At 42.0% G+C, this 14,547-nt stretch overlaps 1 protein-coding gene across 5 annotated transcripts in view; it reads right to left on the bottom strand.

The window, feature by feature from the left end:
• The window catches only part of LOC147033814 (actin filament-associated protein 1-like), a 161,799-nt gene that overhangs the window by 56,703 nt on the left and 90,549 nt on the right, over positions 1 to 14,547 (bottom strand). For all 5 annotated transcript variants that reach the window (XM_085871296.1, XM_085871317.1, XM_085871290.1 and 2 more), the window contains 2 exons: positions 1,670 to 1,762; positions 1,243 to 1,454 (listed from right to left, as the gene is read on the bottom strand). In XM_085871296.1, the coding sequence (XP_085727422.1) occupies positions 1,243 to 1,454; positions 1,670 to 1,762 (305 nt within the window). The remainder of the gene's footprint in view (positions 1 to 1,242; positions 1,455 to 1,669; positions 1,763 to 14,547) is intronic.

Raw genomic sequence — 14,547 nt, 5'->3', positions numbered from 1 at the left:
AGGAGACTGCTGAGGAAGCACCAACGCTTTGCACAGGGTATGGTCCCAATGGATGGATGGATGAGATGAGTCTATCTCGCATTGTGGTCTCCAAAATGATTTTCAATTCAAGGATGCATGACTTTTTACCTTTGGTCTTTTGAACCCAAAATCGAATCAGTTCATTTTAGTTCTCGAGTCCATATTTTCACCAAGTTTGGTTGAAATGCCTTCATTCAGTGGTTCACAAGTCATTGCGGTAAAACGTTTTTTTTTTTTTTTTTCCTTTAAAGCACACATGACCTTTGACCGTTTGAGCCAAAAACCTAATCAGTTCATCCAAGTCAAACATTCCACAATTTTCCGACGTTTGGTTGAAATATCTGCAGTGGTTCACAAGTTATCGTGGAAACAAAAAACACATAACAACTGGTAACGGACGGACGGCCAACCACAAAACATAATGCCTTCGGCCTTCTGCTGCGGAGGCGTAAAAAGCAGACGATGGGCAGCAGAATTCAGACCAAGGAATGCAATTAAAATTACATTTCGATTTTATAAACACTAGAAAGTTACACCCAAACGTGTTGTTTATTTATCCACAGTCGGTGCTGTTGATGCTATTCAGTAAATCAGAATATCGTCGTTGGTCTGCAGTCTGCGATCGACCGTCTTCTTTTAAATGCGTTCTACCGTGCACCATCCATAATCCGGATGTCCTCTCCGCTCGTTGGTTTTTGCTCGACGTCATGCAAGAATGGAAGATTGCAGGCTCATTCGAAACACGAGATGTGGGTTACTTTCCAGAATTCTCTCCCCAACGTTGGTAAGAACTACAGAAATTATCAAACTCAATGGCATTGTGGTTTGAGCATCTGCTCTAAGTCTAGGAGGTTGGTGGTTTACACCTAATCCCAGCAGAGTGAAACGAAAGATGTTTTCAAGGTACATGCTGTTCGTTCCTATTATGTTCCTCCCCAAGCCCTTGCTACTCATTTTGGGGTTATTCTTGTGTCATGTCGTCGATTGCATAATGATTGCTTGATATTATCCATTTTGGAAAGCTACAAGGCCTAATCTGAGTCACGGCATCAAATTTCATAATCGTCGATGCGTAAAGATTTTTGATGCAGGATTTCTTTGGCATCTTATGTTTTGAGATCCAACACCCACGCAGGCCGAGAGCATGTTTCCAAAACAGTGGTGGATGCAGCACAATTAGGCAGAGGTGAAAGGTTTGCCAAGTCGGAGGGAAACACATACCAAGAGTCGGTCTCCACGAACCACACACAACTGCTTAGCCCACTGGCCGAAGCGCTTCTTCCGCAACAGGAAAGCGCAAATTTGCGATCCCTGCACCAGACCCAAGGAGGCCTCGGGAGAGGGCCACTGGAAGGGTGTTCTTCGCTCCTTCTCATCTTCTTCTTCCTCCTCGTATGATTCATACGAACTGCTCTGCGGATCTGAGTCATTGTCTAGAATCACACAGGGAACAAATGAAAGAATTCCCGTCAATTCCACCTGTCCCCTCTCCCCCCACCGCAAACTCCCTCCTCTACCACTCAGCATAAAACAAATCAAATAGCAGTGACCGACAGCATAGTAATACCCCAAAAATGATTCAGCACATCCCATGTTGCATTCAGCGTTCATGTGGATCAAAATGCATCGTGTTCAGTGTAACATTTACCTCTCTGCGCTGTGAAAATGGAACTGTGCATGTAGTTCCCGTCCTTGTAGAAACCGCACAGCCCGTTGCTTGGTAACGTCTGAGATTTTCGACCTGAAAGTGACAATGAAGGCAATTCGATGTGAACTACAGTGAGAGATCATGTCGACCGCATGCTTTTTTCAAAGACGAATTCGAACCTGGCACACGTGACGATGCTTTGCGAGATGCATAACGTCTCGTGACACATTCAAACCCTTTACAAGTGGAATATGATTGGAAGTTAATTTCCGACCCAAAAGCATTCCTTGCTGTGTAGGTCTGCACAGCTGGAGAGAATATGGCCTGGATTCGTTCCACTCTGGCAGTCAGGCGTACACGAGAAATGCCTCCTCAAAGAAAAATCCCTCTCCATATTGGAGAAGATTTTCAGTCGGATATTACAACGTGCTATTGAAGGCATTTCCATCCAATCGACAGCCAGTGACAGATGAGTAAATAGTTTGGAAATGTGTTTGTTTTTTCTTTTCTCAGCAACTTCATGTTCAAGTCTCTGATTTTTGTTGTGCAAGTAAGATGAGGGGCTGACGTGATGATCCGAGAGATACGCACATTAGTCTTTAAGCTGTCTAGCCTGTGTTTGAATCTAAAAGAGCTATAAACTGTCATCCCGGCGTCGTGTCTAAGCTGTTGAGCCTGGGCTCGATTCCTGACTCAGCTATAAACTGTCATCTCAGTGTTTCACAGGTGATTCAGCAATGTGTGCGCCGTCCTTCAGATGGACGATAAACGGGCGTCCCGTCTGCTGGCATTAGTTGGTGGATGTTGAAGATCCCAAGGTGTCCTTCCTGAAGAGTAGGTGAGCCGTCACCAGCACCGTGAACAAACCACAAATTACAAACTCCTGCACCTTCAGTCGAGTATCACGCATGGGATTGTTTCTGGCCTAAAAAAACTTTCCTCGAATAGTCATGATGTACCCCGGAGCTTGTGAAGAGCATGGTCTTCTTTAGATTAATTAATTATTCACACGCAGAATCAATGAAACCATAGCCAATGCAGATATGATTTGTATAAACCGAATGCTCATTTCAGGCAAACCATTCTTTTAATTTCTTGGCAATCGGTGATGCAAATAAATTCACAAATAAAGTTATGTTTTTGGTTGCGGTGTTCCACGCAAACAAATTTAAAACAAGTCGAGGTACATTCAAATTGCACCGCCCTCATGCCAGATAAATAAATAAATAAATAAATAATTGTAGAATAATTAATTTCTTAATCATTTGCCCAATAGCATACCAAAACCACCACCGCTTCATCTGAATCTGGAACTTTCTGAAAACTAATTAATCGTAAAATGAATAATAAATTAATCATTGATTAATCAATAAATCAAAAATACCCTTTATAGCCAAATCACTTGTTCAGCGTCATGTCCAAATATCAGCTTCCGAGCTCAAAAGGTGCACAAGATATTGCCCAGTTGAGAAATAAAAGAAATAAGTCATTAATAAATTCGATAATAATTATGTAATTCATCAATTAATTGATTAATCCAAAAATATAAAAAAATACTCTTTTTGCCAAAGCACATCTTCACTTTTGTCCCCAAATTTCAGCTTCTTAGCTCAAAGGATGGTTGACATATCGCCCGGACAAACAAGAGAGAAAACAAGCAGTCATAGACTGGTACTGACAAAATCGTCAACTTGACCTCTGACCTTGTCTAATAAAAGCTGTCTCCAGAGAAGGTCGTGACTCAAACCAGAAGTTTATACGATGATTCTGTACCAAACCATCAAAAATCGAATGTTTTGGATGTTTGACCTCACTGTAACCTTGACCTTTGACCGATTTTGACCAAAATCTAATCAGCGCGAGCCACCACCCTCCTGAATCACGTGGTGTAATTGACATTGGTAGCTTCTTCCGTTCTCAAGTTATCATTTTTTGGATATTTGACCTCACTGTGACCTTGACCTTTGACCGATTTTGACCAAAATCTAATCAGCACTAGCCATCACCCTCCTGAATCACGTGGTGTAATTTGACATTGGTAGCTTCTTCCGTTCTCGAGTTACCGCGGATTAACGTAATGTAAAGGTCACACTCGATGGCCCCCCAACTCGAAAGGATGCCGGGGCGAGCGCGATGATGTCAGCGCGCACATGCAAAACCTTTACGTGACTCAACAACACGTCTGCTCGAGCGCGCTGCGCCACGTGACGAGCCGTGACGCGGCGAGTGAAATATTTTTTATACAATCTTAAAACATCTCCAAAACATCCGATTTTTACAAGAATTTCGACAAACGAGTGTTATGCGCCCTAAGCGATCGCAAAAAACGAAGACAAAATTAAAATCGAAGTTAAAACGAATTTGTAACGTCGACCAAAGCAAAAATACTCCATTTCTCCACAGGAATTTATGGAATTATTTAATATTATTTTATAAAAGTCATAAAACCGTAATATTCGGCAATCCACAAACAATCTTTACACCATCCGGCAGCTTAGCGAGTCAGGCATGCGACAATAAGCTTTATTGGGATGAAAAATGACTTTTAAACACCATCTTTATGGAAAACACAATGCGGCCTACAACTAGGCAAGGCCTTCTGCGCCATGGGCACTAACACTGACATTTTTAAAACAGCCGTAACTCGACAAATTGACACAAAAATTCTGCCGAACTTACCTCGATCTTCCAAACTCACGCTCTGTCAACAATACCTGTGGTAACTTTTCTCGAGTTATCATGTTTTGGATGTTTGACCTCACTGTGACCTTGACGTTTGACCGATTTTGACCAAAATCTAATCAGCGCTAGCCATCACCGTCCTGAATCTCGTGGTGCAATTTGACATTGGTAGCTTCTTCCGTTCTCGAGTTATCGTGCCGACAAACAAACACACAAACACACACACAAACACACACACACACACACACACACACACACACACACACACACACACACACACACACACACACACACACACACACACACACACACACACACACAAACACACAAACAGAGGACGGAAGTCTAAAGATTTCGTAAGTAACAAACAAGAAAACAAGCAGTCATAGACTGGTACTTACGAAATCGTCAACTTGACCTCTGACCTTGTCTAATAAAAGCTGTCTCTCGAGAAGGTAGCGACGCAAACCAGAAGTTTCTACGATGATTCTGTACCAAACCATCAAAAATCGAACATTTTGGATGTTTGACCTCACTGTGACCTTGACCTTTGACCGATTTTGACCAAAATCTAATCAGCACCAGCCATCACCCTCCTGAATCGCTTCTTCCGTTCTCGAGTTATTGTGCCTACAAACAAACAAACAAACAAACTAACTAACTAACAAACAAACAAACTAACTAACAAACAAACAAGCCATCAAACCATCAAAACCATCAAGAATCGTAAAGTCGACCGAAGCAAAAATCTCCATTTCTCCATGCAATTATACCTTAACGTAACTCAACGACGCGTCTGCTCGAGCGCACTGCATCATGGGACGACCCATGACGCGTCGAGTGAAATATTTTTTATACAATCTTAAAACGTCTCCAAAACATCCAATTTTTACCAGAATTTCGACAACCACGTTTTAAGCGTCCTAAGCGATCGCAAAAACCGAAGACAAAATTAAAATTGAAGTTAAAACGAACTCGTAACGTCGAGCGAAGCAAAAATACTCCATTTCTCCACGTGAATTTACGGAATTATGTTTGACCTCACTATGACCTTGACCTTTGACCGATTTTGACCAAAATGTAATCAGCACTAGCCATCACCCTCCTGAATCACGTGGTGTAATTTGACATTGGTAGCTTCTTCCGTTCTCGAGTTATCGTGCCTACAAACAAACAAACAAGCAGTCATAGACTGGAACTTACGAAATCGTCAACTTGACCTCTGACCTTGTCTCATAAAAGCATGAATCAGTCAGAAGCCCAAGGGGAGCTTGAATTCTGAATTAATTGTGGTCTACGATTTTACATTGTGGTTTGCAGATAATGAGTCCCAGACAAAAACTAGATTTCTGATAAAAATTCCATTTTTTTGTTTTTATTTTTTAAAAAAGTGATTCAGTACCAGCAGGATATGCCAGATAATAGGCTGTATTACTTTTCAGAAGAATCTGATAAAAGACTTATTATTTATTATATATCAGTTATTCATCGCTGTTCCAGAATTTCGACAACCGAGTTTTAAGCGTCATAAGAGATCGCAAAAATCGAAGACAAAATTAAAATCGAAGTTAAAACGAACTCGTAACGTCGAGCGAAGCAAAATACTCGATTTCTCCACATTAATTTACGGAATTATGTTTGACCTCACTGTGACCTTGACCTTTGACCGATTTTGACCAAAATCTAATCAGCACTAGCCATCAACCTCCTGAATCACGTGGTGTAATTTGAGATTGGTAGCTTCTTCCGTTCTTGAGTTATCGTGCCTACAAACAAACAAACAAACAAACAAGCAGTCATAGACTGGTACTTATGAAATCGTCAACTTGACCTCTGACCTTGTCTAATAAAAGCTGTCTCGAGAGAAGGTAGCGAGGCAAACCAGAAGTTTCTACGATGATTCTGTACCAAACCATCAAAAATCGAATGTTTTGGATGTTTGACCTCACTGTGACCTTGACCTTTGACCGATTTTGACCAAAATCTAATCAGCGCTAGCCATCACCCTCCTGAATCACTTGGTGTAATTTGACATTGGGAGCTTTTTCCGTTCTCGAGTTATCTGTACCAAACCATCAAAAATGGAATATTTGACCTCACTGTGACCTTGACCTTTGACCGATTTTGACCAAAATGTAATCAGCACTAGCCATCACCCTCCTGAATCATGTAGTGTAATTTGACATTGGTAGCTTCTTCCGTTCTCGAGTTATCATGTCTACAAACAAACAAACAAACAGAAACGGAAGTCATCAACATACTTGCGAAATCTTTAGATTTCGTAAGTAACAAGCAGTCATAGACTGGTACTTACGAAATCGTCAACTTGACCTCTGACCTTGTCTAATAAAAGCTGTCTCTCGAGAAGGTAGCGACGCAAACCAGAAGTTTCTACGATGATTCTGTACCAAATCATCAAAAATCGAATGTTTTGGATGTTTGACCTCACTGTGACCTTGACCTTTGACCGATTTTGACCAAAATCTAATCAACACTAGCCACCACCCTCCTGAATCACGTGGTGTAATTTGACATTGGAAGCTTCTTCCGTTCTCGAGTTATCATTTTTTGGATGTTTGACCTCACTCTGACCTTGACCTTTGACCGATTTTGACCAAAATCTAATCAGCACTAGCCATCACCCTCCTGAATCACGTGGTGTAATTTGACATTGGTAGCTTCTTCTGTTCTTGAGTTATCGTGCCTTCAAACAAGCAAACAAACAAACAAACAGAAATGGAAGGCATCAATATACTTAGGAAATCTTTAGATTTCGTAAGTAACAAACAAACGGAGGAAAAACTGAGTACTCCCTTCCTTAAGTGACCGACGATGACGCCATTCATCGCTTGCATGTGGAATTGGGAAGGAGCAGTGTACAATAGTTAAATAGAAGAGCAACACATTCATGTCTATGGAAAACCTATCTCTACATGTGGAAGCTTTCAACAAACAGATATCGACACAAGAGGACAATTTTCAAAAACTGTGAACAGCGAAAGAAAGACATAATAAATAAAGGAGGTTGGAGGGAGACGAGTATTGGAAAGGGAAGGAGAAAAAGAAGCATACGGAACATGTATGGGCACAGTTGAGTTGTGCAGTGAGTCAGACGAGAAATGAGAATCATCAGATTCGATAAAAGAAGAATTAAAAAATTTGTAAATTCTCAGGAAAGGTCAGGTCGAGCAGACGTGTGTCGTTTTTGAGGTACGGTGCAAAGCAACAGCTAAGCATGAAATGAAATAAGAGGTTGATTCTTCTTTAACGCGGGAAGTCGTGGAGACTTAACTCGGTTCCTTTCACAAACCAGAAGTACAAGCCTCGATTCCCGAATGATGGGCTTGAGGTTAAAATAAAATGCCAATCCTTGCCTTCCAAACCATATGCAGGTCATATTTGAGAGCATGTAGCACCATTTAAAACACGTTTCTCCAAACACAGAAGGAGGCAAAGGGAAGACATAAAATGACACGAAGTTGCGATACGTGGGGTACAATGACTTTCTGAAGTACTGTAGCTTAAAAATGCACTAAACACATCAAGGCTCGTCACCAGGACATCATCATCATCATCATCATCATCAGCAGCAGAATCCTGCCTTTCTTGGTTCAGTGATGACGGTGCACCTGCAGTGTCAGCTGTCAAACCGGAAATTCGATACACAGTCCTCGAATAATCCGCTCAGATCTTTTCATTAACTTTGTCTTGGAACTCATTTGAATTCTAAACTTCAGGACCTTTGTTGAAACATTTCCTGGAAAAGTGCTCATGGCAAATTTATTAATAAAGGATAGCCATTTTAAGTTTCATATATATATATATATATATATATATATATATATATATATATATATATATATATATATATATATATATATATATATATATATATATATGATTTTTAACACCTGCATTTGATTTTAACCACCTGCATTATAAGGATAACACCTGCATTTGATTTTTCATTTCTTTATTTATATTTTAATTTAAGGATGCTATCCAATGGTTCTGTGATTGTTCCCGGTGTATCGGCTTCGATGTCCATCAGCACACAAAATTACCGTTCTTGACAATCGTCTCGGGTCGCTCACCTGCATTTTTCATTTATTTATTTATATTTTCATCGATAGATGTTGTCCGACGGTTCTGCGATTTTTCCCGGTGTATCGGCTTCGATGTCCATCGGCACGCAGAAGGTACCGATCTTTAATATCAGTGAGTGAGTCAGTAAGTGGTTTGATTGAGATGCATATCTATGTACTGTATATTTAAAAGCGAAATGTTTATTGGGTCGCCGAAATAGGTGACCCTTATTGTCAGTAATTCTGTCTTTTTGTTTGGATGTTTGTTCGTTCGTCATCAGCATAATTGGTAGTAAACGTGGGCCGATTTTGACCAAACTCGGGTGGCAGTTACATATTATGACCTAGTGCTTTGGAAATTGTGATGGTTGCTAGGGATGCTTTGGTTCCCTAGCAACAGCCGAAAAACCTTCAAAATCGGTACCGTTCACGCGAAATCAATTGCGAAAGCCATTATCCCACGTAGACTTATGGAATTTGGCATGCATCATCTACAGGTGATGCTTTTCCAAATATATTCCGGTTTTTGTGATATATGGAATAGTTTACCCGCAGCGCCTCCTACAAATGTGGTATGGCCGAAAATTGGCGAAAATTGAAGGCCCCCTAGCGACCAGGTGAGTGCATCGATCCGAATAAAACTTTGCAGGTTCATAGCACGCAATGAGTAATACAACTTTGCCTCAGAACATATTGACCGATATTGCTTAGGTCAGGGGTCAAAGGGCAAAAATTGATAATATGCGAGAGCTGGAGATGCCTTCGTGCCAAATGCTACTCCTCCTCGGCTTATGGTCAGATGGTCATGAAAATTCACACTTATCATCTGGAATGCATTGTGCACAAACGATCAAGCCGGATTTTCGATTTACAGTTTATCTTTGTTCACCCACAGCACCCCCTCGAACTTTGGGGATTTCGATATCAAACCGCATTTTCGGTACTTTTCATTCAAATTGATACCGAATAGCTATCAGTAGATGGAACTCGATGAGATTTGGCATGCATCATCTTATGGTGATTCTCTATCTGCTATATGACATACATTTTTTTCTATATCTTATAGTTTCCAAATGGTAACACTCTCAACATGGGTGTCCGAGGGCCATTGAACTTTCCCGCTGAAAATTCAAAGTACACTAGCTCCAAGATGGTTGAACCGAATCAAATGAATCTTTACATGCTTATAGACCGTAATGAGTACTACAACTATGCTCATTTGCATAATGACCTATCTCGGGTATATCAGGGGTTAAAGGTCAATAAGTGCATTTTTCGGGTGAAATGACAATTCAAAGCCCCATTCAAAGAATGGTGAACGACTTGAAGTGGGTATGTTCTCCAAGAGATCAGCGACTTAATAACGAAACGATGTTAACCGAGACGATGTTGAGCGAGGACTTGCTGTATGGTAAACACCTGAGCTGACACCTGCCGCCATCTTAGCAAACGCAGATCTATATATAACGATGCTTCATAAAAAAGGAGCCCATTTAAATTTCGCTTTAGGCTAACCCCCGCTATAGCGGGGAAAATGGCCTTTAAATGCTTGTGTGTGTGTGTGTGTGTGTGTGTGTGTGTGTGTGTGTGTGTGTGTGTGTGTGTGTGTGTGTGTGTGTGTGTATTTAAATTTCGGATTTCAACCCGGATAGCGATATATTTGGTGAGGTGGTAACCACCGATCGTCAAATATAGTATCAAATGTGAAAAATAATTGTCAATCAAGACCTGACCATGATTGGGAAAATCGGCGAAGGAGTCATGTGACCTCTCAAATCATTTAAAAAAAAACCAAACATAGTACAAACACAACCTTATGCATTGATTTCAAGGTAATTTTACTGCTCATCTAAAAGCGCAATTGTCAAGGGCGAAAAATTTGTCGGAAAAAAAGGTTGCCATCTCAGCTAACTTTACCAAATATACACCTCAAATATACATGCATAGTATCTTCTTCTGACTAATTCACCGTCTGTCCGTCTGTCTGTTCCCAGGTACCGCAAAAACGTCTGAACCGATCGCAACCATTTTTTGGTTGTGTAATCCTGGGACCCCTTGGAGTAAAATAGGCATAAATATAATAACATGACCCCCTTGACGGCTCCGTAAGGAGCAGGTGCTTCCGGTAGTTTAAAAGAACCAAGTGAACAACGTGATTTGATTTTTGGTCGTAAATTGATCGTCAATGTTTGATTAATTCCATCGTAGATGTCTCATCTCGAGTGAGAAATATTTTGGAGTGTGTATTATTGGTAGAAACAGGATTTCAGTGGAAAAAAAAAATCAGGGACGAGACATCGTAGTGGGTGGAGCTGGTAACCTTGGCAACGAATAAAAAAAATTTTGATTTTCAAATGGTTTCTGGTCACTGTCACAGAAATATTCAATCAAAGGTGAGATATATTTCATTTCTTACAATATTATCGATCTCTCGGACCTCTTAACGATGTCTTATCTGAGGGGCCATTCAAAAAATTACATACCTAACGTGTGGGGGTTGGGGTATGAAGTTTGGTGGGGTGGGTGTATGTCCAAACATGACTGAGTTTTACAGGGGTTGGGGGGTGTTCCCAGAGCAGTTATGTGACGACCTCTTTTCGTTACATATTAAAACGAGCTTGAAAAGGACTGTTTGGACCTTTCTGGGTGAGCATTCCCGAAACCTTGAATGAGGTTCTGATCGAGCTTTTCTCTGTTAGCCATGGCTTTGCTGAGAGATCTCACTGAAAGCTGGTTGAAGGAAGAAAAAAGTGACGCCACCTCCCTGAGAAGAGGAAGAAGAGGCTGCAACAGGAAAATAGCTTGTCCATCTCTGCATATAAAACCAAAATATTTTTTGATTGTGACCTTATTGTTTTGAACTCCCAAAGTTAAGTCACAATTAAACTTTCTATGATCAGATTCTCAACCACAACGCACATAAACAGGTGGATTAAACAGTCATAAGGAGGTCATTTGACCCATTATTGCCGTGTTGCACTCCAGAGTTTATTTATTTACTAACACGAGGTGATTTCTTCATTACAGCTTCACCACTCCTTCATACCCTGAACAGTCTGTAGACCCCATTAGACCATTTAATACCCATTTAGAACCTTTTGAGACTTATAGACCGTCTTCAACCATTTTGACACTTTTCAGACCTACAGACCTTTTCAGACCCTTTGGACAATTTCAGACCATTTGGACACCTCCGATCGCTTTTGCTCTTTCGGTCTTAGACCCCTTAGGACATTTAGAACCATTTAAGATCCTGAGACATTTTGACCCTTCAAACACTTTAGATGCTTTGATGACCCTTAAAACACTTGAGACCCCTTTTTGACCTTTTTAAGACCCTTCAGCCACTTTAGCCCCTCTACCCCCTTTAGAAAATTGAAAAAGATTCCCCTGAAAATACTTTTTGATGACGATTTTTGTGCACCATTCGCGTCGCATCACAAGTTGCGATGACGAATCAAAACTGATATCCCAAAATGAAAATGATGCAGAAAAGTGAAATTGAAATGAGTGATCTATGTGGATCATCGAATGGGAAACCAAAATGAAATGCTGTGAGAAATACTGAATGGAAATTGCCGAAAGCAAAGCTATGGGAAGGAGAGAGAGAGAGAGAGAGAGAGAGAGAGAGAGAGAGAGAGAGAGAGAGAGAGAGAGAGAGAGAGAGAGAGAGAGAGAGAGAGAGAGAGAGAGAGAGAGAGAGAGAGAGAGAGAGAGAGAGAGAGAGAGACATAGACATAGACATAGACAGAGACAGAGACAGAGACAGAGGGGCAGGTTGGGAAGTGAAGAAGTGATGTGGAGAGGAAGAGGTACCGGTAGGTGATCTGTTGACATGGAAATAACTTGAGAAATCTTCCATCAGGCAGTAGGCCAAAAATTTGACTAAATTTGTTTCTCAGCTGAGCTTTCTTAATATTGTTACGGTTCTAGGAACCGTATGCATACAACCTAACCATACAGTTGTCCCGAAGTTAGGTATGCCATAAGTATATGTGTAGATAGATCCCGACCTTGTGTGTAGTGGGAAGACACTGGGGTACGTTGCGATGTTTTTTAAGTTAGATTAATCTATATTAATATTTTGACACGCCCCTTTCTTTGTTCCACCATCAGATTTTTGTTACTGCATGAAATGAAACAAGATTTGGCATATATAGTCATGATATTATTGTCTTCCTTAAGAGGCCCCTCAAAATTCGTTTTGATGCATTTTCACAAACTCCAACGGATTCCATTCAAATTCGGTACGATTATGGCTTTTGGTCCAACTTAGGTCATTGGCTGTAAAAAAAATTTCCATAACACTTCCGATATTCGAAAAAAATCGATAAATCGATATCCCTTATGGGATTTTCCATTCAAATCCATTCTAGTTTAAGGCCTACGGGGGACGCAAATTTCACCTTTGCCCCGGGCGCTGTTTACCTCCGCTACGCCAAGCTGTTAGGGTTAGGGTTAGGGTTTGGGTTAGTGTTAGGGTTAGGGTTAGGGTTAGCTACCCTAACACTAACCCTAACCCTAACAGCTAACCCTAACAGCTAACCCTAACCCTAACCCTAACAGCTAACCCTAACCACTAACCCTAACCCTAACCACTAACCCTAACCGCTAACCCTAACCCTAACTGCAACCCTAACCCTAACCGCTAACCCTAACCGCTAACCCGAACCCTAATCCTAACCGCTAACCACTAACAGCTATTCAGGAAATTTGCAAGAAAGCCCGGGCAACGCCAGGCTTTATTGCTAGCCCGAGCAACGCCGGGCATTACCACTAGTAAATCAATATATCCCTCCATTACGATCCACGGTACCATAGCGCTTGCAGCCCTCGGTTCGCAGGCCACAGCGCACCATTGTCCATCTGCTGTCTCCGGAGGCTCGTTTCTCGAGGCAAAATCTTTGCGTTCGCTGTTCCAGTTTCTCGGCTTCCCCAAACGTTCCAATTCCTTCTTGACGGGTCCAGACACGCATGGAATGGGCGGGCTTTCCCGGCCTGGCCGAAACCCTTCCCAGAAAGGGCGGACCCCATGAAGGCCCTGTCCAATCAGGACGGAGGATGACATTGGCTTCGCCAAGGTCCCTCCCCGACCTTGGGGATCTATAAATTACGTCACCATCCTCAGAGTAGAGTGAGAGAGTCGGAGAGTTCGTTGGTTGGTAGTGAGAGAGTCGGAGAGTTGGTTGATTGGTAGTGAGAGAGTCAGAGAGTTCGTTGTTGGTTGAGGGCGGAAGAGGTTCGCTGGTTGGATTTGAAAGTTCGCTCGTTCGTTCGTTGGTTGTGAGAGAACTGAAAAGACCTCGACCAGTCCTCGGTCGGGTCCTGCTCCTGTCTGCAGCCCCGTTCATACCTTGGACTCCACGCTCTCCACCCGTGCTCCTTCGCAGACACGGTCTCCACACGTGCGGGCCAAACTGCACGACCTCTGTTTGGTGCCACACCACGGAGCATCCTTCCCTTGGAACGTTCAGGTACCAAAAGAATTGCGACCTCAGCTCCCTCCCTTCGTGGTTGCAAAAGTCCTTTGCCATTCAACTGGGTTTATTTTGTCCGAGTGTGTGTCTGAGTGTGTGGCGCCTGTCCATCAAGTAGAAACTGTTTAAGTTTTTGATTACTGTAATTCTTGCCTATATTATTCTTGCGACAAGTCTGCTCTGTGTCCTCTTTTGTAAGTTGCTGTAAAATTGTCGCACTACATCCCTCTTCTGTCCCCCATGTAACACACCAGTAAACCTGTGCCTGTACCACATGTTTTTCCTTGCCAATTGTAAATAAATTATTGCAGAAATGTTCCCAGTTCGTATTTGTCTTTTCCTTCATTTGTCCAGCATGGTTCGGATCTGAGTTTAGCCGGGTGTTTATCCCAGATAATCTGTTCATTCTAGCCAGTACGTCCTTGGCAGTTCCGCTCGGCTGCATCTGATCCGGAGTTGGTAGTTGGTACACCACGGTAGTTGGTAGAGTGATCCGGTTCGGGCAAGGCGTACCGAGGGCATAGTTCCCCGGTAGTCGAAACCGCGTGGTTAATTAGGTAAACTGATTACAGCTGGCAGGAAGACCCTACGCTATGCGGTTGCGGTATTGGCCTCCACGGTCGGTTAAGCGACC

This window comes from Eptatretus burgeri, chromosome 1, assembly GCF_056783735.1.
Source record: "Eptatretus burgeri isolate ZD-2024b chromosome 1, Ebu_testis_v1, whole genome shotgun sequence".
Lineage (NCBI taxonomy): Eukaryota > Metazoa > Chordata > Myxini > Myxiniformes > Myxinidae > Eptatretus > Eptatretus burgeri.
The sequence above is the reverse complement of the archived record's forward strand: the minus strand, read 5'-3'. Positions and strand labels throughout refer to the sequence as shown.